This window comes from Neodiprion virginianus, chromosome 2, assembly GCF_021901495.1.
Source record: "Neodiprion virginianus isolate iyNeoVirg1 chromosome 2, iyNeoVirg1.1, whole genome shotgun sequence".
Lineage (NCBI taxonomy): Eukaryota > Metazoa > Arthropoda > Insecta > Hymenoptera > Diprionidae > Neodiprion > Neodiprion virginianus.
Window position 1 is genome coordinate 39187569 of NC_060878.1, and position 24100 is coordinate 39211668.

General features: G+C 39.9%; 1 protein-coding gene across 2 annotated transcripts in view; it reads left to right on the forward strand.

Annotated features, from left to right (window-relative positions):
* Positions 1-14324: 14324 nt before the first annotated feature.
* Positions 14325-24100, forward strand: part of LOC124298614 (trehalase-like) — a 29948-nt gene continuing 20172 nt past the window's right edge. The window contains exon 1 of one of the 2 annotated variants that reach the window (XM_046750822.1): positions 14325-14694. In XM_046750822.1, coding sequence (XP_046606778.1) covers positions 14600-14694 — 95 coding nt within the window. In that variant the 5' untranslated portion in view covers positions 14325-14599. Of the gene's footprint in view, positions 14695-19829; positions 20204-24100 lie in introns of those variants that run through there. The other variant, XM_046750821.1, reaches the window with a different exon arrangement.

A 24100-nucleotide genomic window follows, 5' to 3' on the forward strand; every position in this document is an offset into this window, starting at 1 on the left:
AAATATTAAAACTCTATTTATTGCAAATTTAGCGCAGACAATCATTGTGGTGAGTTTACCTCTTTTTATTCCGAAATCACGAGTAGCGTCGTCTCTCAATATGCGACCGATTTTTATGGTTTAAGAATTTTACAACCCTAAGTCCACGTAATTCTAGAATTGTATTACAGCGATATGTTTTTTCCCGGACTCACGACTAGCGTGTTATTTTCGCACGGCATATTCGAATAATTCGTTACCTGTACATTCGAACTGCATATTTATCTCACCCGGACGTGGAAATCATGCGATCGACGCGTGTCAAAAGTGTCTGCTGTAATACAGTACCGCATATCGACTGTCATAATACATATTTTTAATGCATTTTCCGATCATTCCGAAAATCGTTTGTCTGTAACTTTTATCTTACTATAAAGGTGTCGCCTTGAGTTATATTCGAAGAGCAAGACTTAGGAGCGTCTAAGACACAACGTATATAGGAAAAGTTTTCAACCTGAGCGAAAACTCTAAATTTTTTATTCCTGTATCATTGCTCAACCGATGCTCATTATCATAACAGACTTTTTCCAGGATCAGAGTTACTGATATTCACAGTCCTTGACGAGGATGTCAAACGAAGCGTTGAAGAACCAGAAGTTGTTTTCACCGCGTCTCAAAACCAGTGTATCCCATTTCCTGTGGATCTTAGATCTCGAAACGCATTGTTGCCCAACGTAAAAACGCTTGGCGAGGAGAAAGAAGTAGTTTGTTCGATTATCCGCCGATAAAGGGATTCGATTATCTACTTAGCGATTTCCTCGTGCCTGATCGTAGCTGAGACGAGACTAAAATTAGTTGAATAATCGAGGATCAAAGCGGTTGACTTTCGTCGGTTAATTTTTTACCCCGATCAAGTTACAAGTTGTGAAAGAGATGAACGGCCTGGTCTTCTCTGCGTGGCGAGGAAACATAATTAATTATACCCCGAGTGAAAATATACCCTGGAAATGCCCGGGAAGGAACTTCTCGCGTCGGTGCACCGAAACTTTTTGACCCAATTACGGCGTGATCGGTTAGAGGCTAATTACCGTTTTCACAGTCGACGTAAACCAAGTCAAGCATCTTGTGCTGCGGTATAATTTCGGCGCGGCTCTTTGTCGCTGGGGAGAATAATCTCCTCTGATCACGCGTTTGACGACCAGCGGTAATTCATTCCTCGTTGTAAGTTTCACCGCAAGGAAATGACGAAGGTGTTCAACCACCAGGAAGTCGGTAGTCGCGAGCAAAATATCAGACCCGGGATCATAATCGTCACGGCTTGTCGGCGGGCGATTATATCCGCGGCAATCGAACCTTCGTATCCCGGAAGTTGTCCGTTTCGAGCCAGTCCGTTAAGTCATAGATTTGTCCCAAAAAGACCTTCGCGAATTTCCGGAATTTCCACTCCGGCAAATTCCGTTTCACCCTCAGAATACCAAAGAGGATTTCGCGAAATCCAATCATCACCGAAGCCGCCTCATATCGCTGCGGCACTTCACTGACCAAGAGAAGAGGGCGTGGAGTAATTTGATGAAAATCAGAATCAACCATGGCTTGGAAATATTTCGTCGACGTTTGAAATTACTTAATACCTAGCCAAGTTTACATACAAATTTGGCCAATTACACGTCCGGGTTAATCCGGTCGAAATACTTTCGCAAGTTAGAGAACCACAGGGAATTTTGGGCCAATTGCAGTTATAACCCGCGCCCTGGAAGTCGAGTGTTTGAATTACAGTAAATAGTTGAGATTAATCATATTATATAGGGTGAATTATGCTTGAGGTTAACTCCCGCTTGTGGTTGGCTCACATGCCTCGTGCCTAATCTCAACCGAGGTGATGTCGCGACACTGCAAACAATGGGAAGGAAGTGCGTCTTGTAAATGAGGGACATTTGTCTCTGGGAGATGGGAGTTTGAAAGGGTGATATACGGAGGCGTTCCGTACAGAAACTCGGTGATGAGTTGGCCAAATTCTCCGACGATAATGCTCCGTGGGTATAATACGTGTCAATATTTTTCCACCGGATTCCACAAATTAATTGCAGCGTAAGCTTGCAGCAGGTGGCACTTTCCAGACATAAGCTTCAAGGTTCCCCGAAGATCAACAATGTTTTCATTTCCTCGTTACGAGACCGCCGCATGCACGCAGGCGTCGCAATTCTCAATTTAACTAATAACCAAGCTGCTAAAGTTTTATGAATTTATCTCGTGCGGTTTGAAATAAGTAATGCAAGAAAACTTACACCGTGATGGATCGATCATGCTTCGCAAAGAAGGAAGAGAAAAATGAATAAGTCTGTTTAATGAAAAAAAAAAAAAAAAAAAACAAGCTCAGAAAGGAAAGGATAAATCGCCGTGTAAAAGTTGAAAAAACACCGCCTCCTCAGCTTTCATAAATTCAAGCCATGAGATCTATTTAACAAAGCTTTTTACCCGTTATATTATATAGCTATGAAAGTTTTTTTATCGTCACTCAATCTTTCTCTATTATTCTTCCTCTTTCTCCACGACAAACAGAACTTGAAATAAATGCATCTACTCTTCTTTTTCCTTCTCTTTTTCTATCTACACCTCTTTCTATCTCCCGTTCGATCGCAGTACGCATGCAAATATAATTCACACCTCGTTAATCAGTTTTAAAGTCCCCCTGCGTAAACAGCCGTCGTATAATTTTTATCGCCCCATTAATCACGAGACGAACGACAGTCGCGCGAAAAACTATTAGAAAATAGCAATGGTACTGAATTTTAACTGCGTTTATATTTGCGAGGTGATATTCGTGTGCTTGTAGAGAGGCTCGCAAGCCTCGATAGTATAATAATTCGGAAATCCGCGAACCGAACCGAACTAGGTAAAACGGAGCGGAGCTTCCACGGCAATTATAATCCGTGCGGAGTAATGAAATTTAGCAATTAGTGATGAAGGTGGAGACGCGAAATTTAGAATTACCAAATTTTTTCTGCAGAACGTCACACAGCCAACTGAATCGCAGAGTTTCGAAGGCGTTCGTAAGTGGCAAAACGAACACCGAGCTTGCGAGAAATCAATGAACCGCCCCCGGTGCCGAGAAACGTACAAAACTTTTGCGCTTAATCCCCTCTCTCCACTTTTATTTCTATTACCATTTTGCCGTTTTGTTTCACATACTATATCGCTGAAGTTTTAAGCATCTTTGCTCTCGGGTTGCCTCGGGGCAAAGCACAAAAGCACAAAAGCAACCTAAGCGAAATGGAAACCTTCGGTTCAAAATTCGTTAAACCAGTCTCCGTAACATCGAAAACCCGTAAATGTGGGGCGTTATTCGAGCACTTAGCACTTAGAAACACTCCGCTACCACGCCACGTTCCCTGTAGGCTTGTCACCTGCCTCCCTTTACTACTGCAAAATTAAACGTCATCTCAACTCACAATCAGGCGGCAAACGGGCTGGTCGCTTTGAATTTTCAAACTGTCGTTGGAAATCTACCTTGAACTATGGACGAATTGTTTTACGCAAAACGAGAGAAAAAATAAACAAATTAAGTGTGATGCAGTTCGTAATCAAACTTGACGTTTCAAAGAGTTAGTTTCCAGATAAATTCCCTCTGCGATGCCCGTTCCAGTAACCCAAAATTTTTTGACCGATAAATTGCTCCGTCTGTGACGTATCGAACATGAAAATATTACCATGCAAAATAAGGTTAGTGTACTTGAAATTAAACATTACTTCGAACGAATTTAAAATTTTTATTTCCAAATCCAGACAGCAGTCTTTCAGCGGTGCTCGAAACTTGAATTATGATACCGACGAGCTTTGACTAAAGTCACCCGTGTTAGAATTTCACGATTTAGTTGTAACATTGTTTTTCCCGCAATCAATCGAGTAAAATTTATAAGCGTAGAGGTTTATATCTCAACAAACTTTGCCCATCAACTGACCTTTCAACACAGAGAGATTACAGAGTTCACCCCAGTTTCCTGGTAAAATAAATTTATTAGCTCGAAGCCACACGATTGAAAATATTATAATTCACCGTATGTACTGTTTTTATACCTTTCGCCATTTACGTCTGCTGGTCGACTTAGCAACCTTCCCTGAAATCGTGGTTCACAAGAAAATTCCAGAGACGCGGTTGCGAATCAACACTAACTAGACTTTGTTTGCATACTGCGGGAACAAATAACGTCAAACTTTCTCCCGCTAATCTTTATGCTTTTTCTCTAGCTGCGGAAAAACTCGAAGAAGGGATTAGGCGGCTGGAATACGAAATTTTATCCAGCTTAGGATAACCCTGCATAAATAACGTGCAGAACGGAGCTTGGCTATTTCTTGTGTCACAATGTGATCCCTTCTTAAGGGATCGTCTCAGTGTGACACTCCGAAAAATCACTGATTTTCGCGAATTTTTTTTTTAATGTTCACATAAACTAATCGGTCCGGTTTTTTTTTCATAAATAAATACGTTTATGAAGAATACAAAATGATTTTTTTAAAGTTCATTTATTGAGTGCATCATTGTTGTATAAATTGTTGTAATTTCACGTGAAAAAAAAAGGTGCTGCACGGTTTCCACGATGACGGCCGCAATTTTGATCTGAAAAAAAAATTTCAAAAAGATTATTGATCTGTAGGAAAGTCGCTATCGCGCTATGGAGGGTTTTTTTTTTTTTTCAAATTTGACAAAATGGCGGCGGTTTGAACAAAAAGTGTCGAATGTGGCCCTTTTTTTCGACAGTTTTTCGTAAAAAAAAAAGGAAGTTTTCAAAAAAAAAAAAAAAGCTTCCATAGCGCGATAAAGAATGACGTTTAAAATGTTCTCCCGAAATTGGAACTAGATATCTTTAAAACTCTTCCTTTGAGAGTGGAAACCGTTTTGAAAAACACCATTCTGAGAAAAACGCGTTTAAAGATTGAAGTTGGAAAAGTTTATATAAATCGTTTACTTACGATCAATCGGCGATGCCAGGTCTTGATTTTTTTCTTGGGGGTTTCTCTCGTACGTCTATCCGTGGTGGATGTCAAAAACGAACTGAAATGCTTGGACAGTTTATTCTGCAAGGTTATAGAACCTAAGCACCTTAGTACTCGCGCAGGTAGAAAACCCGTTCCCTTTCTACAAGAAACGCTGTAGCGACCGTAATAATTTGAATTTCGATTTAAAAATTTGAGAGAATGTTTAGAACAGTGTATACTATACGATAATGCAAAAAAAAAAAAAACAATTTTTTGAAAATTTCACACTGAGACGATCCCTTAATTTCTCCGCAAGTCACCGTACAACTTCAGTTTATTCCGTTTCAACATTATCGGCTCGTTTAGCACACCTGACGGAAGAAACGGAGTTACTTTGGAAAGTATGCACGTAGTAGTATCCCGCAGGACAATGCCTAGCCCGTGGAGATCGCCAACGATTAATTAAACTCCGAGATTATGGCTGAGGCGTGTGAAAGGACGCGAAGAAACATCCCTCGATATTACCCTGTGGTCGATAAAACATCGGCGAGTATCGGGGGCTGGAGGGTGAGACAGGGCTGTAATTTATATCCTTAATTTTGGCAGGACCCGAGTGAAAAAGAACGGGACATCACGTCCTTTATGGCCTGAGGCTTCGAGGGCAAGGAATAAAATAGCAGCTCATGTCGACATGTTCTCCCATTTTCAAATTGAAGCCTCGCCCTACGTCCTTGACCTCGATTTTTATTTCCGCCATATTCACCTGATCCATGAAAAAACGGGACAATTCCCACTGCAGAACCTCTGGGGTATTTTTATACGCTGTTAATTTTGTCTCGTTAAAACAGACGGAGAAAGGCACCGTGTTTAACAGACTCTGTTTGAAATCCAAAGAACCGCGTCTCTCCAATATGCAGGATCTAAGGCTAATTATGCGGAAAATGATGCACTGTCTGTGATGTGAATTACCAGCACGTGTTTGCTTTGCGAACGTGACGCCGAGTGTACCTGGAACAGCGACATATACGTTCCGTAAATAGGTGCCATTTCCGTCCTGTAGATACGACAGATCCTTGTGCCACAGATCGCTGCCAGCTGGAATTATAGTCTACGCGTTTGATGAATGTTTAATGCCAAACGGAATTCATCTATGCGCAATCAATTCTGCCGTGCGAATTTCAAGCCCATAACGCAGAGCGCAGTTTCGGTCTTTGAGCTTTCAGGGTTGATCCGAAATTTCTATACCTAATTATATCGATTGCGAGGCGCTTATAACAGCTTACAAATTTGCAGAATTTAAAGTTGATCGAGTTTTCTTTATCTGACTCCAAGATCTCCGAATGATTCGGTTATAACGAAAATAATGAAAGGTTATAACTCGTCAACACCAGCGGCCTTTTCTCGATAGCCAGACTTCGTGGCTGGGAGTATTTTAAGCTGATGTAATCGTCGGATTTGAATGGTAATTGACTGGCCGGCGTGATGGACTCCGGGCTCGACATCACGTCGACGTATAAATTTATTCGCCGGAAAGCTGAGCTTTCAGAAACCTTCCACCCCGCTGGTAAGATGGTATAATTCACAGTGAGCCTAAGAAACGAGAACTCGGTTTCAAATGTACTTAGGACACACACGCGTTCTGTAGGTATTCCACAGCGTGCCTGTGTAACTTGGCAAGCATTTCATAAGCAGCTAATTAACGGAATAACACGGTGCAAACAAAGGGTGAACTGCGATCCCGTTTTCGCCTGTGAACTCTATTTGCAGGGGTGAAATTACGCCTGTTGAACACGCTCCTAGAAGCTCTGGGGCGTGGGAAGGTGCGAAAGCAGTCGGACGGCGGCGCGCATCAATTCCGAACTTATTGGGAAAGCCCCAACGCGGTTATTTATACGCGCTTGAATTTTCAACGGATTCGGAAGTGCGTCCTCGATTCAAGAGCGTGCGTTCCATAAATCTGGAGATGTCCCGGCCAATTAAACTTATATATCGCGCTCGTAAAAAATCAGTGACCAACGACCCGTATGAAAAAGCCAATATGCAGCCTGTGTCCGGCAGCTTACGGCCTCGGCTCGCCCGGCCGCAAGCTCTGTCGCTACTCCATAAATCCGTGGCGGTCTTTTACAGCGCCGCGCTATTGAATTTGGAGGAGTAAAACACACCCTGTATTATCGTCTGGTGCAAATATGCGGAGAGTTTTCGGTAAAAACGAACCCTTGTAACACGCCGGACATTTTCATCCCCTTTTCGTCCCGTACATCAATTAATTAGAAATTGCGCAGACGGTAAATTGCCAAAGAAGCCTTCCGAAGGACGCGGATATGGCGGTGGGTGGGAGCGTTTGTTCCAAATTTTCAACACGCCCGGTGAGATAGAGAAAGACGCAAGAGCCACCTTTTTGCTTCCCATCTTTCTCATACGTGCCATGTACTAAATAATGCGAGGTGTAACGAAATTTGCGACCGAATGCTCTGCGGCGCCATATGCTCTCGACTTTGTTGGCCTGGTACTACAGCCATTCTGGTCACGCACCGGTGGAATAACCGCAGAGCCCCCTAATTACCCTAAATCAAATTACGTCGCTCCCTAAGAAAATACTCGGGAAAAGCCGACATGCGATATATTTATTTCTCTCGAGAGCAAAATTTACTCCGAACTAAATTAGAGGGTAGAAATTAAAACAATGGCTCGCTTGTTTTATTTATTTATTTTTTTCTACTCCATTTTTTTTTTTTTTTTTTCAAACCATTTAACACTTTTCAATCGTGAATAACCGAGCTCTCTGCTCTGTTTTGTTCGCTATCGCAGAGTGAAGTTTCGAATTAACGTCGAACTTTCACTGTAAACATTGCTGCATGTGTAAACGGAAGCTGAGGATCAAGGTGAGCTCGGATTCTGACGCAGCGTGTAACTTGGGATCATGGCATTGGGGTGGTGATATATCTGCTGAGTGGATACAGCCAGCAGAAACTAGAGCGATACGTGGCCCTTTGATATTCGGGGAGTGGTTTCCTCTCTCAATTACAAGATTCGGGTCCTCCCGGATGGTCATTATCATTTCGAAACTCTCCACGTTATGTCACTCAACTTCAAGAACTTCATGTCCGCATCTGCGCAGACTGCAAACGAACGAGCGAGAAACCTGACCAGATAAGTAAGTCTCTTGGTGTTTTTTTTTTTTTTTTTTTGCTACTCGTGTACGCATACCAGCTGGCTTTTACAAGTCAAGTTCTCAGTACATGTTCAATAAAAACGACGGAGCAATTATCGGATTAAAAGTTACTCGCAAGCTTGATCGTTTATCTACAATTGAATACATGATCACTGATATAATTGTTAATTTTCCTTTTTCCTACCTTCTATAATTCTAATACCAATTAACATTTGCGATTCTTCGATAGTGGCGTGAAAAATTACCATCTGTCACCGCTCGCAGCGATCCGCAATAAAATGTTTATTCCCGTTCACCGTTGTCGAGAATTATCATCAGGAAAAACGGTTTGGTTGCGGAATAACGAATTTTTCCACCCAAGCTCCAATAAACCTGTGGCACGTTATTCGAAGTTAATTAACTGGACGATTCGAGACTTAAGTCAGACTCGAATGACAGAAATTCATTGTATAAAATACCGGCAATTCTTTTTTGGTCTTTCAGGTAATGCTAGGATTTTAGCGGTACAACAAACGCAGAAAACCGGGGAGCTTCATTTAATTGCTTCCGGTCGAGTTGCGATAGTACCCGAAGCTACCATGGATTATGATTATACGTGGATATTAATACGGCAAACTTGTTCAACTCTGCAAAGAGATCTCTACAGCTTCATATTAGTTTTCCAACTTCAACCCGTTGCATAGAAATAATACCATGATAGCCAAGTACTGCAGGAGTAAAGTTTCGGTATGTAAGACTTATCGCCTGATGTAACTGATTTGTATCAAAGGCTGGCGCTAAGCTTGTCGTTGTAATCGTTGTGTAATCATCCAGGATGACGAGATTGAACAACGACGTTTATTCACTCGTCAATTTCGTTCGGTACCTGTTGGCACGTGTGGAGAAGATCTTTTTTCATTTCCAAAACTCATTCTTGCAAAGTCGTCTTCTTCACCTTGAAAACACTGTGGAAGTGTCATTATGCACGAATGTTGAAATAATTATCGGCGCTCCGCACGATTCAGTTGCAAAACAGTCGTAAACGAGTTATTGAAGGAAAAAAAATACAGATAATAAAATCTCAAAATACTCGCGAAAACGTGACATATTATTTTTATTTTTTTTTTTCTTACAATGTAACACTCAATCTCTTCCACGGATAATTGCATTCGCTTATCTGCCGTGACTTTAACGATTTCGTTCCGTCGTGATTTGAATTATCTCACGTACAGTTACAGTTGTACGTGGTACAGCTAATTATTTGAAAAATTTACGCCGTTTATTTTAAAAATTACGCTCTTCGGATCACCGCGATTATCATACTCAGTATGCCTGTTGCTCGAGGATGGCAATATTTCATCGGCACTTTTTGAAGAGGCAAGGTTGACTGGGTTCAGGCGTATAAATTATCGCCAATTTTGAGGAGACGGGATCTTCGAGTCGGCGATAAAATCCATCAGCGCGATCAAGAGATTATATTATATTCCCGAGGCGAGAAAACTCCATTTTACAAGGAATCGCTCGAGTCCCCCGGAGCTGAAAAACGGAATACAATCTCAAGATTTTAAAATCAATTTCCCCCCCACCCCCTTCACACGTATACACACACATACGCTTCGCTTCTCGGACAAATTCATATCACGAGTGAGTGCAGGGTATTGAAAAAGGTTGTGAATTGAATATCGAATTCGATTTCGATCACAAATCACTTACTCGAATCCATAATGGCAGAGTTGCGTGCTGTAAAAATTGCAAAAAATCAAATTACACGGAATAAATCAGCGATCCGAGATTTTGTGCTTCAAAAAATAAAATTGGGATGTGCATCCGCTTCTTACGTCACGTTGGCAGTTTCTTTCCAAAGCTGGTGGTTCAACTTGAACGCAAATGAGGATATAAAATGAATATTAATATCGCAAAGTCGTAAAAAACAAGTCTAATTGAATTTCTGCTGTGCAACTGCTATTTACTCACACATAACGTGCCATTAACATCTGTCAAGCCAGAGTCAGTATATACGTATACGGATGTATTACGGAAAAAACTAAGTAAACAGAAAAAGACGGTACCTCAGTTTGACCGAAAAAAAGAAATAGACACGGAAAAAGAAAAAGAACGAAAAACCTTAGCGAATATGTTAATTACGCCATCGCATGAAGTTTCGATAAAAACATGAAACACGATTCTGGGAACGTGTACAGATACAGGAAATTTACCGGTACATCAAATAAGTCGAAATAAAAACACAAATTAAACGGAAGAAACTTACTACGAATACCTATACAGAAAACTTAAACAGATTATGTAGACGAAGAAGTACTTGACTGCAGCATAAAGTTTTTCTACATGCGAAGTAAACTTCAAGCTTACTTTGAGTTCAACTCACGGGTAAAATGATACGTATACGTTCAAGCAAGTTTCATCTTTTATTTTTTAGTCAAAGTCGTTTTTTTGTAAATCGTGTCTGGTTACATTTCTTATACAACGAGGCATTCGACTATCCGCAAGATAACACAGAACAACAAACAAAACAAATAATTGATTTTTTTAAAGTTTATATTGAAATAAATAAATTTCAATTCTATACATCGAATAATAATCAAAACCTTTATTCATTACTAATAAAGTTTTTTTTCGTTTTTTTTACGTTGATAAATGAGTCTTGGACGTTTTTGGTTGATAGCTAATATGGGTGCCTATTCGGAAGATAAATGAAAACGTTTTCAGAAAGGTGCGATGGACATAATTGTTATTAATGTGATCAGGGGCAGTATAATGAGTGCATGATGGGAAATTACCTTTGGGGTTTGATACGAGGAAGTCCGTATAAAATAGAAAAAGTACGAAAAATATTCGTTTTTAAACTTTGTCCATCAATTCTTTTACATTTGTAGTTTCTTGTAATAATTATTATTCTTGGATAAAAGTGATTTAAATGCAAAACTGAAGTACGTTCAATTGTTATTCATGTTTGAGGAAATAGGTAATTTTTCTTAAAATCTAAAACATCGTCGCGGTTTCTACAAAAACGAACTTTTTCTAATAAAACTGTGTTTTCATTTATTACTTACGTAGAAGAAATCAAAGTGTGACATCTAGAACACAGAATCAAAATTCATGTTTATGGTATAATATGCCTTATAGCTCTTGCCTTAAATTTATAAAATACCGACTAGTGAACGGTAAGTCTGTCCTATGGTCCGTACAACTGTAGTAATTGCATTTAGAAAGTTGATAAGCATCCTGGGGCTCGAGTGAAAATACGACCTGCATAATGACGACTGTACGATCTAGTCAACCAGACCGATTTAGGTGATAAAAATTTTTTAATACGTGCGAGTGTAACGGAGAAACGAATTATCGATAAAAACGAAGTGCCTGATTTTAATCGATACATGACTTACGAGCTTCTGCTAATAGTTTGATCCTTTTGTAGAAATCCATCCACCTCACTGCAGCTGAGTAGTTTTTGGAAAGCAATTTTATCATGAAATCTCTTAATACACCGGCAGATATGCACGATCTGCATGATCCGAGTGAGCATATTTCATCACCATAATGTAATCTCCACGTGTGTATATAATGCATGAAATACGCGAGTAGTACTATTTTTTTTTTTTTTTTTTTCACTAAATCGTCGAGTCCAGTCAACTGTACAACAGCAATTTATTAACTCACGGTCACATATTGGTCCGATTAATAGTTTCGAGCAGCTGATTACACAGCTCTGCGTATCTTCGTCGCATGATGAAAAATAAAAGAAACAAAAAAAAAAAACAGCAAGGAAAAAACGTTTATCAAACATAATAAGGATAAATTGGACAGTCGTCATAATCATAATGATGCAGGAATTTTATTCGAGACATGAATTAAAACACTTGAGTGTATAATACGCGATCTTAACAATATTTGCAAGAGAGAATATCTGAAGAGATTAGAATCAAATGCGGAATAAATTATTAAACGTACGTGCGAAAATCTGTGCAAGTAAAGGGAGAAATCATCCGTCGGGTCGAATAATCGGCACATTTTCTATTGTTTTCAACCGAGCGATGGATCCCGACGCCTTCGGCCCACACGTCGAAGCCCAATTTCGTAAAAATTATAGAGGCGGCAATAACTCACCTATTTACGAATCCATTTACGCCTAGTGTCAAGGTGAACTGGTTCGTTGGACGGATAGGCGAAGGTACTGCAGGGACGTCGAAGGCAGGCCCGTTACGTCCAAGTGAGCGAGCATAACGCGGCCATGAAAACGGAATAGGTATCTCAAACACGAGCCTGGGAACGAGCTTCGGAATTGCGGAGGCATTCCTGGCCTCCCATTTGACCCAAGTTTTCTCATTCCAACCCAGCTGCGATCCCAATCAAACGAATTTCCGATCGACGTAATCGGTGTGAATTTTCGACCGAAATTTTCGCTCCCCGCGATTCCATCTACCTCCAGCTAATTTGTCGAAAAAATACGTAGCTTCCGTTATTTTATTTTTTTTTTTTGTCGTCACATTCCTCGTTCAGTTCCTTGGATTTACGTCCCTGATTACCGCGGCGAGCGGTTCATTAGCCGTGCAGAAATCTGGCGATTGTGGTGCGATCCTAGACATTTATACGCATATACCTACAGAATGTAATAACTCCGAGGGTGAAAAGCACGGGTCCGACAGAAATTATATCATTTGATACCGGAAGTCCTGGAATGTATGACTGAATGAAAGCGCCGATCCGTTGGGCGGATTTAATAGCTCGGCACTGTGACAAACACACACGTGTCAGCCAGCGTGTGGAAATACGAGAGCCCATCAAGCCTCGTGACATTTAATTGCAGCAAAGCAGGGAAATCCTATACCTGTACTACGTGTGCATAACCTTATAACTGTGCTCAATACACAACGCGGTAGATATCATCTTCCGTTGTTTCATTACGCAACAATGCTACTGATCATCGGGGTGATCGCGAAGACAGTTTATTCTATTTGCGGAGAATCCGGTCGTCGTAAAGACGACGATAACGTATCTTCTCGGGCATAATGATCAGCGATTGGGATTGATATTTATTGGCGGAATCGAATATCGAATGCCGACTGTAACGATTCCTTGAACATTTGGAATTTGAAGCAGGACGCGGAGAGAAAAAAGATTCGCGAGAAGAAAAAGAGTAACGCGTACAAATTGGAATAAAGTATCCACGTAACCGGTATTTTTAATGATGGAAAAAAAAAAAAACGTTTTGAGAATTTATAAATTATACTGTCCTCACTGTTGCTAGAGTAAATTAGATATTTCCAAAAAGTACAATTTACCAACAAACCTGACGCGTTCCTCTTTTCCTGCAGTTTTAGGTAGAATCGCAGCTCGGCGAAAACAGAGGCGAAAAATGACGAGGTTCAAAGATTTTCAAATTGCCTCGAGTTGCGCCGATGATCGATACGTTCGGAATACGATTGCCTTGGCTACGCTTCATCATTGCAATTCCTATTCCCTCAGTTTCCGGACCAGTGCAATCGATTCCCCAGGTTCAGACGATACCCGCAGCTTCCCGATGCATCGTGTCGCCGGCAACGTTATTACACGACGTGATTACACCTACGTGATCCGGCTCATGTGGCATCAATGTAACGCTTCGAGATCAGCTGCAGCTGCTGATGCGTAACGGAATTGAAACGGTTGCGGAATAATTGCTAGATTTTCAGCTGCTCGAATCTCTTCCCAATTAGAGTTATCGCTGCAGGCGCGTCGAGCGTGAAATTTTTTTCTTCCAAATAGTTAATTAAAATTTATTCATAGACCAGAGTGAGCAGCTTTCGGGTTCGTGATCAAAATAATCTGATTGGAGGGATCAATGGTTATTCTTTACTCGTGTTATTCGCAACAGTTTTATCTATTCTGTCCCCTGTGTGTCCTGCCTTGGGTTTGCCCGGTCGGCGTTTTCACTCTAAATAAACAAATAACAAATAAACAATCGGTTTCTCTCATCGTGGGACGTGCACGTGAGTTCGGCATCCCGTCGAGTTGCGGTTTAAACGGCGACGGTGATATTACTTTGATCGATGATAGTCGAATAATACGCGGAACAACTCGCGGCTCGTACGTGACTTCGGTCTGATGACTCCCGGGCTGATCTGCGACTAATCAGAAAAAAGAATGTTAAGGTTGTCGACCAATCGACGAAGCGCTACTATCAATCGGCGATGCATATAAAGGAGCGACGGCGCGAACCTCTCGTTAGAAACCGCGCGGATACGATTTGCCGCAAACCGTTTCCGCAACGCCGCAGAGTTTCGTGAATTGTAGTTTGGTTCATAGCTGTTATTATCCGATTTTGGTCAAACCTGCGGACAAGTATCGACGTCGCGGCGCCGGAAACAGCAACTAAAACACGTCAGGCCCAAAATTTTAGGACTTGCGCGATCCGCTCGGTGAAAGGTATCCGTGATTGATTGATGCAAAATTCATCAATCCATACGGTGATTTTCCAACGTGAAAAAACGCATCAAGATGCTCTACCACTCGTTCCTCGCTTGTCTTGTCATCCATCTTTCAACGGCAGCTACGATCGGTAGAAACGGCAAAATACGTCATGACTGTAACAGGTAAATATAATCGATATTTTCAATCATTTTCATCTCTGCCAATTCGTTTGATAACCAAACGTTACTATCTTTTATCAGCATTGATTCTTGGCACTGCGTACCAAGATGTATCAAAATTATGAAATTCTACTTGAAGTATTGTTTATTTATTTATTTTTACATTCTTGGGAGTCGTCGTAAGCTGGTAATACATCGAAAAGTATCTCGTTTCAGAGTGTTATAAATTATTCACGTTATTATGCTAGAATAACCGTCCTAAAATATCCGTCGTTCGGTCAATAACAGCTGTATCGCGACATTCTTTTTGAGGCCGCGGTATATACTACGTGAATAGAAAAAATTTATACGGTTTTTTCACGTTAATTTTTCTCCGACATTGTAACTCTTTCTGTTGAAAACATATCGTCGAATTACCGTACAGTGTGATTCGTTTTATATTATCAAAGGTGAAAGCACACATCGTACAAAGTCGCGAATGTTTATCGGAACTTTGTTTTTCTACAGAATTGTACAACACGGTCATCGTATCGAAAAACAAAAAACATTTCACTACAATTTAAAAATTATTATTCCAAGCTGTGCTCACCTATTATCTTTATTTTTAGTTAGTTTTCTTCCCATTAACCTTGTTCGTTGAGCAAACATTAGGTGATCGATAAACATTTGCTTACAAATCCTGCAGCATTATTAAACTTTTTTTTCTTTGTTATTCAACGTGTTTGATTGACAGTGCATCTGTTACTAAGGAAAATAAATTAAGATTTAAAAAAACCAATTAGCTAAGTTTATTTTAATAAAATCATCACTGTCGGGCACATAAGTGCGAAATATTTTATCTTCATCAAATAGTAATTGTTGTTGTATGTATTCCGTTATAAGACGGAACTCTGGTGGGCAATTGATTGCTTCTCTCTCTTATCTTCATACGGGGACAGACGCTGAGTTCTAAAAGGCGAATTATTGCAGGCAATTCATTGATAATAAAATTCTTACGCTTATATTAATCGTATCGTCAAGCACGGTACGTGAAAGTTTATCTCAAGCCAACCGAACACGCGTCAACAAATGCGCGTAAAAATTTTTGATTGAGAATGTTTTGTTTTCAATCTATTTCAATTGCAGGCGTTGAATGATTGTAAAATAATTGATCGACAGATTTGTTCTGAAGATTTTCAACTTTCTTGAACGTTCGAGCAATGAAATTATACAAAATGTAATTCTCACTTGTAGCCCTAGCCGAAACAAACAATAGTCATAAATTTTGCATGATCTGTAAAATAAAATAAGCTTCAGAAGTCTTAGGCCTCTTTAGCTTGATCGTGTAATTCATTCGTTATTCAGTCCACCGTATCGACCGTCTGAAAAATCAATGTCGCATGGAATAATCACGACCTGATTTAACACATCTGTACATATCGTTGATCGGGAAGAATTATAATAACTGATAACCTGTCTCCTCGTTGGAAATCGTAGGATTTGACACGTGTACTTGAATGCACGAGACGTTGTTCCGTGTCACGTGTAAGTGCTATTGTTGTTGAACAGTTGTAATTACCCCAGTTGAGAGCCCAGCTGGGTCAGCAAATGAATGAGGGTCGCGTCTCGCATCGCGTGTGTAAAAATAATAAGCGTATGAAAAGTGTTTCGGAACATGAAATTATGAACAACGGCTAGAGCGAAAGTTGCACATCCGTCGTACGCGACGTGAACAAGAAATCTGAGACAGGCTTACCGTGTCTGCGGTTTATCAACGCTTCTAGCGAAGCAAAGTCAAACGTTTCTGCGAAGCGATTATACTTCGAGCCATCGAGTTCCAAAAGCCTGACCTCGTAGCCACTCGAACGATGTTGAACACGGTGATGTGTGATCAACGTGTCCATAAACGAAGTGCTTACCTATTGCGTACAGGTTGAAGCCTCTCTAAATTTATTTTGGCAAACACTTTGCGACTAATTACACAAGGAATAAAAGCCGACTGACGGTTAAATGAGTTTCGTTTGCATTGGTCAGACAGATTTTGAGTAGTAGATAGCCGTAATACGTACCTTCATTGGTTTATACCTACCAGTCTTCGTATCGTGCCGAATAATTATTATTCATCGTCAAAGATATTGAATCGAGCAAATTTCGGGATTTTAGCATTATTGTTATTTACTATGCTTGAAAAATTACGTTCGATTAGAGAGATTAATTAATGTGGCGAACTTGTCGGCTGGGACAAAATTGACGGGGCAAAAACATCGTTCGCCACAGACTGTAAAGTTTGTGGAAACTTACTCGTCGTGTTAACGAGATGTATACTCGATTCAGCACCGATTAACTACGCGGCCATACATTAATTAACCGACTACCGTAATTATCTTGGATTTGAATAGATTGGAATCGATTTATGGACATAAGCAGCCTCGCAGTGGGACAGAACATTGGTCTTGTAATATCGTTACTTCGCACACTTGAGCCGTTCGAGGGTCACGAACGAATTATGTAACGATTCAAGTATACCCGCGTAAAATGGAATCAAGGGCTGCACGGAACTCGATTCTTGGGGTCAATCGTCGGTGGTATAAACCTTCGGCCATTTCCATCCGTCTGATCGGAATCGTTTCTCAATAAAATGTCTATGAAATGTCTTAAAAATTTTGATAATAACTATAACAATTCTCTAGTATCAAGTGTTTGTACGAAGTATCTTTCAAATAGTAAAATAAAAGGTGAAGCGATACCTTAGACATTACCATCTTCCTTCGAACACGTAAAAACGTTACAAACATATTCAACTTATCCGTGGCCATTGAAGATCTTCGATAGAACAGCATAGAAAAATTAAGCAAGTTAAATTACCAGTATCGGAATAAATTTCAACGCGGAAAATAAAATTAAAGAGAGAATTTTTGCAAATCAATGAAAAATGGCAGAAATGCAATTTAAACTAAATAAATATGATTTATTCATACAATCATGACTAACGAAAAACGATATGCATATACAATTTTAATTTTATATACATTTGGTTTTAAACAGACAATTGATATTTCTATGCGAGTGAATGATTGGATGAATGTATACCGATACAATTTTATGTGAGATTTATTGCTCCAAGCTAAGAAAAAATTATTTCACTGCACATTCTGTTCAATGTTCGAACTGTAATAATAATTATCTCTCCGAGTTGTCAGCGCCAGTGGAAATTTCCACTTGGAGTAATTGGTCGAGTTCGTCCGAGCTACGGATACGTATATTATAAACAAGAATAACTTTTCATTTCTGCACTGAAAATGGACATCATCGTTATCAGGAATGGAATTCTACAATCGTAAGCTGTGAATTATGTACGTATACTTGATTTTTCCGACAGAAGAGGATTATACGTATATATAATTTTGGTGGTGAAAAATGAAGGTGAGATATTGAAATTAGGAAAATGATTGGATCCGTAATCAGGCGGATCATTGTGTAAAGGAGCTTAGCTTCTAATGGTCAAGAGTAAACCCTGTCGCTATTATTTTATCCGTACTTTAAGTAGAATTATTAGTGACAGCTTTGTAAAGGAAGATTAATTGTTACGGCTAATGGTAGCAGTTTGTCCTGACACGTCGTTAACTGTTGATATAATAATTAGAGGTCTGTGGGGTCGTTTATAAAGTTGAGTTACGTCGGCAAAAATGAAGATTGGGAAAAAATAAATGGAACAAAAACATCAAGGTAAAAACTAAGTACCGCTAAAGAATAATTATAATTCCACAAAAATTGTTGGTAATTATATTACAGCATACCATCTAATTTCCAAACGAAGGTTAAAAAATGACTGGGGTAAACAAGTTTTGATCCCTATCTCTCGACAGGTTTCTGCGTAGACAATAATTGAATTTTAATTGTTCCTTAAACGGTGGCAATTACGGTCATTTATACGTTATAGGGCACTTACGAACCTGAAAACACTTGTATTCCATTAATACGGCATAAAATGTGTGAAAAAATTACACACCCACGTTGCAACGCCGTCTGGAAAATCGTCTCGGTCAATATTCATTCGTCAGTTTTGTTATTGTGCGAATTAAAATTTGCAAGGCGATAAAGAATCGTCGGAGAAGAGAGACTGGCTTTGTACGAAAATATTTTTCACGCAGAAAAAACAAAAACGGTAATTTTGAAATGAGGATAAAAGACGTGAATTCCGACCAAGGATAAAATTTGTTCAAGTGAAATATTCGACTCCGCGTCGTTGCCGTGTAACATTTTAACTACGTACCGAACGATGAGTCATGAATGGAACGTGTTTGTCGCGAAAAGTTTGCGGTTTAGGATTTGCGCGGCAGTGAATAAACCACCCGCGGCACATCTGAATATATCTGCGTAAATGATAGGTACAATCAGCCGTCTAATACCGCCGAGGGAATAAGGAATTAAACGTAAACTAAGCCGGAGGGGATTAATACAAATGAAAAGTAAATACATACCAAGGTCCTTCGACAAACGTAACGTGATATATTTCAGTTCAAGGCAATTCAAAATTCTGTATAATTCGTTTCCTATTTCGCGAAGAAAATTGCTTTTCTGTCCTCGTATTCCATCGAGCGGAACTTTCCAAATTCAGGAATGTATGTGTTGAATGTAGCGAATGAATGATTTTTTTTTTTTTTCTAATTACCTAAAAAACGGAGAATATTTTAAGCTTTAACCGTTAAAAAATACAGCAAATTTCAACTATTCACTCGGAGAGCTTTGATCTAGGCAACGAGTCGTTATAATGCAAGTAAGTCCGAATTCCGATAACAAGGTATTCAAAAAGTTTTGCATTGCCCCTCGGCGTTAGTGCGCCTTGAGTTTGCCCCAGTTATTCTTGGAACTCATTGAACAAATGGGATTCAAATATTCCCGGCGATGCTATTTTCGAATCGCCGATAGCGTTGGACAACTCAGATGCTAATTTTACCTACCACACTAAGACCGCGTGAGTTCGCGCGTTGTAAAGTCGAACTATCCGCAGCCGCGATAGGTATTCAACATTCATAATTCTCTCTCTCTCTAGACCTGCACCAATGCACGTGACTTGGCGAGCCTCTGTTCAAGTACATCCGCAGTTGGCTACGGTTTAAAGGTCGAAAAACGTGGCTAGATAAGTGACAGTTGTCAGAAGGTCTCTGAAACCAATCGACGTACCTAAGAAGCGAATAACGATCGGTAAAAACGGCGCGATCTGATTCGGAAGCAGATTTTTTGTTCCCCTTCGTTAATTCTTTACGTTCCATCGATTATTCATAACTTGGTAAATAGTTGGCGCAGACCGTGGCTTTGTTTAGGAGAAATTTTTTGTCAACATATATACACACGCATTTTTATGTATATCATACAGTGAAATGCAGATGATGTTGAAAATGCTGCAGCCGATCTGCAGCCGGCGCAATAATTCACCTGTAAAATTATCGTATTTAAAATGTGTATTGACCACTACTGGAAAATCGGTGAAATTGGTACGCATGAATTTTACCTTTGCAGAACCTTATAGATGGTAGGTACAAATATCATTGCAAGAACAAAGTATAAAAATTAAAAAACAAGAATCGAGTTAACATTTTTTTTTTTTTTTGTAACAAAACATTCCCGTGCATTTGAACGCTGATTTTACCGCCACTTACGAATTTCATAACTCTTTTATTTTCGATACCAATTGTTCCGCTAACGTCACTTGAAGTTGTTAAATATTTTACTGTCAATAAAGGTGAAATAAAATTTTATCGAACGTGCTGTTAAATTACCGAATTTCCACATACACGTATATTTGATATTCTACCCTCGCTTCTTCCCTTTTTTACTCGTCTTTTTTAATACTTGCAGTTAAATTCGTCCGTCCATCCTAACTGCAGAGCATAGCTCACTACCTCCAACTCTTTAACCCCCGTTCGTCAATGCGGAAGACCTTGACCCAACAGTTATATCACAGAAGCTTATCGTTACGTGGCACGCGTCTTTCACAACGATCTAATGCGTGTCGAACGCTTCAGACTCCGTGCGTTTTACCCTTTGTAATACACATATGACGCATGATTTCTCTGCGGTGTTTTAAATTTCTGTTGTTCTTGAACCAGACTTGCTCACCAGGTTTCACGATGTGCAAGAACAGGCGTCGCGTCGGCGAAACGTTCGTGCAGGTTATCCTCATTTTGTGTATTTCGATACTTTTCTTTTTTATCAATTTTCCCGGACGCGTTGCAATAATCTATAATCTCGCGTCGAACCTACTTTTGCAACGGCGGCGCTGCTTCCTCGATAATTTCAAATCTAAAACGTTGCGTAAACCGACCCACTTTTATTGTACAAATACACGCGGATAGGCAATTATTCCCACGTCCGATGGATACGCGGCACAACAGGTATTATGTAAATATTTTTTCCTCCATTTTTATAACGCAAGAACAATAAAGTCGGGCATTCGCGTTATCCGGGAGGACAACAGCTGACGTCCGTTGGATGTGATATTGGACCCGTTATTATTATAAATGTGTACGGGAACGGCACGATATTTTTTCTACTTTTTATAGGCACATAAAATGCGTCAGGTACAGCCGTATAACGAATATACGAGTGCAAATACAAGTGGGTCAGATTTTTCCCTGTCTAATTACCCGGCAACATAAGGGGAGAAGAACACCGGCTTTTATTTAGCCTCATACATTTCTACGTACATACATACGACTTGTAATATTCACGTATTACTATACATAAAAATCTTGGTATTAATTGCACCGACTGATCAATGACTTCGGCCAATTACCGCAAACTGCGAAATATCTACTTGCCAAATTAATTATAACGCATCGCATCGCATGCAAGGAAAATAAGTAGGTGTATATGTATAATGATAGCCGCTAGTGAACCGCGATGAGCTGAGACGTCGTTACTGCGGGTATATGGATAAAGTATCGGAAACGAGTTCGAGGAGGAAAAGCTGGACGGATAGATACCAGGTGGTTCTGGGTAACATCAACCGCGGTTCAAGTACGCGAGCTTTATAATGGCGGAGCTCGAGTACGGGTGGATATATATTTCCTCGCCTCTTAATCTCCGCCCCTCTTTTACGTTTCTTCTTTGCTCCGCGTCACCTGCAAATCGCATCTGCGCCAAAGCAAACGAATCGTCGTCTCGCGAAGTGAAGTAACAAATCAAGCATCGACGCCGACTCCCGGGCGCAAGCCTCGTAATTCACCGAAAGCGCTGCGAGACCCGAAAAAAATGTTGAATACTTGAGAAGGAGGAAAATCTGTGCGTTTCGTGGGGGTTTTCAAAGATTTCACCTGTTCGGCTGCTCAGCTTTGATCCTCGCCGGCTTTGTAATGCGTCGAGCCTCGTGTATTCCGTTTCGAATTATTCTCGCGCACCTTTCGCTTGAAATGAGGCTATGGAAACCTGCATCTGGAATCCATACGATGATTCCTGTGCTTTTACGAAGACTATGAATACGGTGTTCGATCTGAATGCAGGCTTCGAACGGCTCGAAAGTTCGTACTTCGTGAACCTGAATTGTATTACATTGCAAAATGAAACTGTATAGAATAGCGTGCAATATTCTCGAGCCGAATAGTCAATTTTCAAAGTGATATCTGCGATCGACAGACGTTGATTGTTGTAATAAAATATTTCTTATATGACTAATATAATCGAAGCATGCAAGCAGCAGACAAGACATCCGCGTGGTCAATTTACTACGAAGTTAATTGATTAATTGGCAAGAGGCGCACAGAAATCGAAGAGAAACCGAGTCGCCCTTGTTGTTCATATATACATGTGTCTATTTGCCTTATTCGGCGGAAGTAAGTGTAACAGGATATTCCAAGATCGGTATATCGCCGAAACTTTCGTCGAACCGTTCTGCCATCAACGTTATGCGTTACACTCTAAATCACCTAATGAGAAAACCGCAAATCGATAATCGTGGGTGTAAGTCGAGCTGTACGATGACATAACAATGAAAAGTTATTCGCCGAGTAATACCCGAAATTAATTAGAGATCACGCACGAGTTCGCGCCGCTATATCAGAATAATGAAGTACGACATTAATTACCGATGCATCGAGGCATGATCTTCCCGCTCGAGTGACATTGGGAAAAGTTATTCACCAATATCCGGTAAATATATCCGAGGCTTTCGTGCCTACTTTCTTGTTTGTTTAATTATTGTTATTACTATTATTATTATTACTATTCTTATTATTACTATTATTATTATTATTATTATTATTATTATTATCATTATTTTCGGAGGATAACGGGTCCAACGATGAGTTATTGCCACTGCGAGCGACGCTCCCTCGGTCAATGCCGTTGTATTATTCTATACGCGGGTCTCGGTGAGTGACGGTGGGTATAAACGGATCAATTTCACCAAATGAATAACCCATGTCCACCTCCTAATAAAATGTACTTTTATGGGACCATTCGCGTTTTAACGCTGCAGGACGGTTTATAGGCATCATCTAGCATCGTGTTTGTTTCTACTCGATCCATTGAATATTGGTTATATATGAATACATATATGCGTGTGGTATACTTATACATACAATACGTTGTATATATGTATAAGCCGGGGTCAAGATACAGGTTCGATGATTTGGATCCGGAAATAAATTTAAAACGTCTGAGTTGATTAGTGAAACGTTATACGTGCCAGGTCAGTCGGAGGTCGCATAAATTTTTATCACGAGGTCGGCAAAGTGATGATAATAATAATAATAATAATTTGAAAAAATTAATTAATATTTGCGTTTTCCACCGCTTTGAGATTGTCCACTCATGTCACATACACGCTTTTCAAAGTGCTCCTCGTAATTTATGTATAATTTTAATTAAAATTTTTAAAGATAATCAAGCAGCCTTGTGCATTTTTTATTATTGTCGCCGTTGTTTTTTCTCGTCCTCTTTCTCCTCTCGACACTTGGAAGTAGTACACTCTTCATTTTTGTTTGTGAATTACGGTACGTAATTTTATCAATTTTTTAAGCTGCGAGGGTTAACAGTACACGACAAAAGAGGACAAATTTCACCATCCCGTTACAATTATCTTTTTCCGATTGAATTATACGGTCAAATATCATTTATATAATCCGATTCGTTTCTCCCTGTGGAAAATTTCTTCAGTCGTCTATATATATATATATATCTGATCTCTACAGCACTGCGAAAGCGAATTTCGAATCCAACTTATAGAAGCGCGACAAGCAATCTCGTAAGTATAACAGCAGATTAGTAGCCGGTAGACGCGAAGGTCTTGCTATGAGAGGAATTAAACGGAGATTACCGAGATACAGCTTATCTTGGAGAAATGATATAGTAGGTACCTACATTCGTTTTTCCGCGTAGCTTGACGAAAACTGGGAAAAATATTTGCAGAGTCTCGTTACTTTCAGAGCGA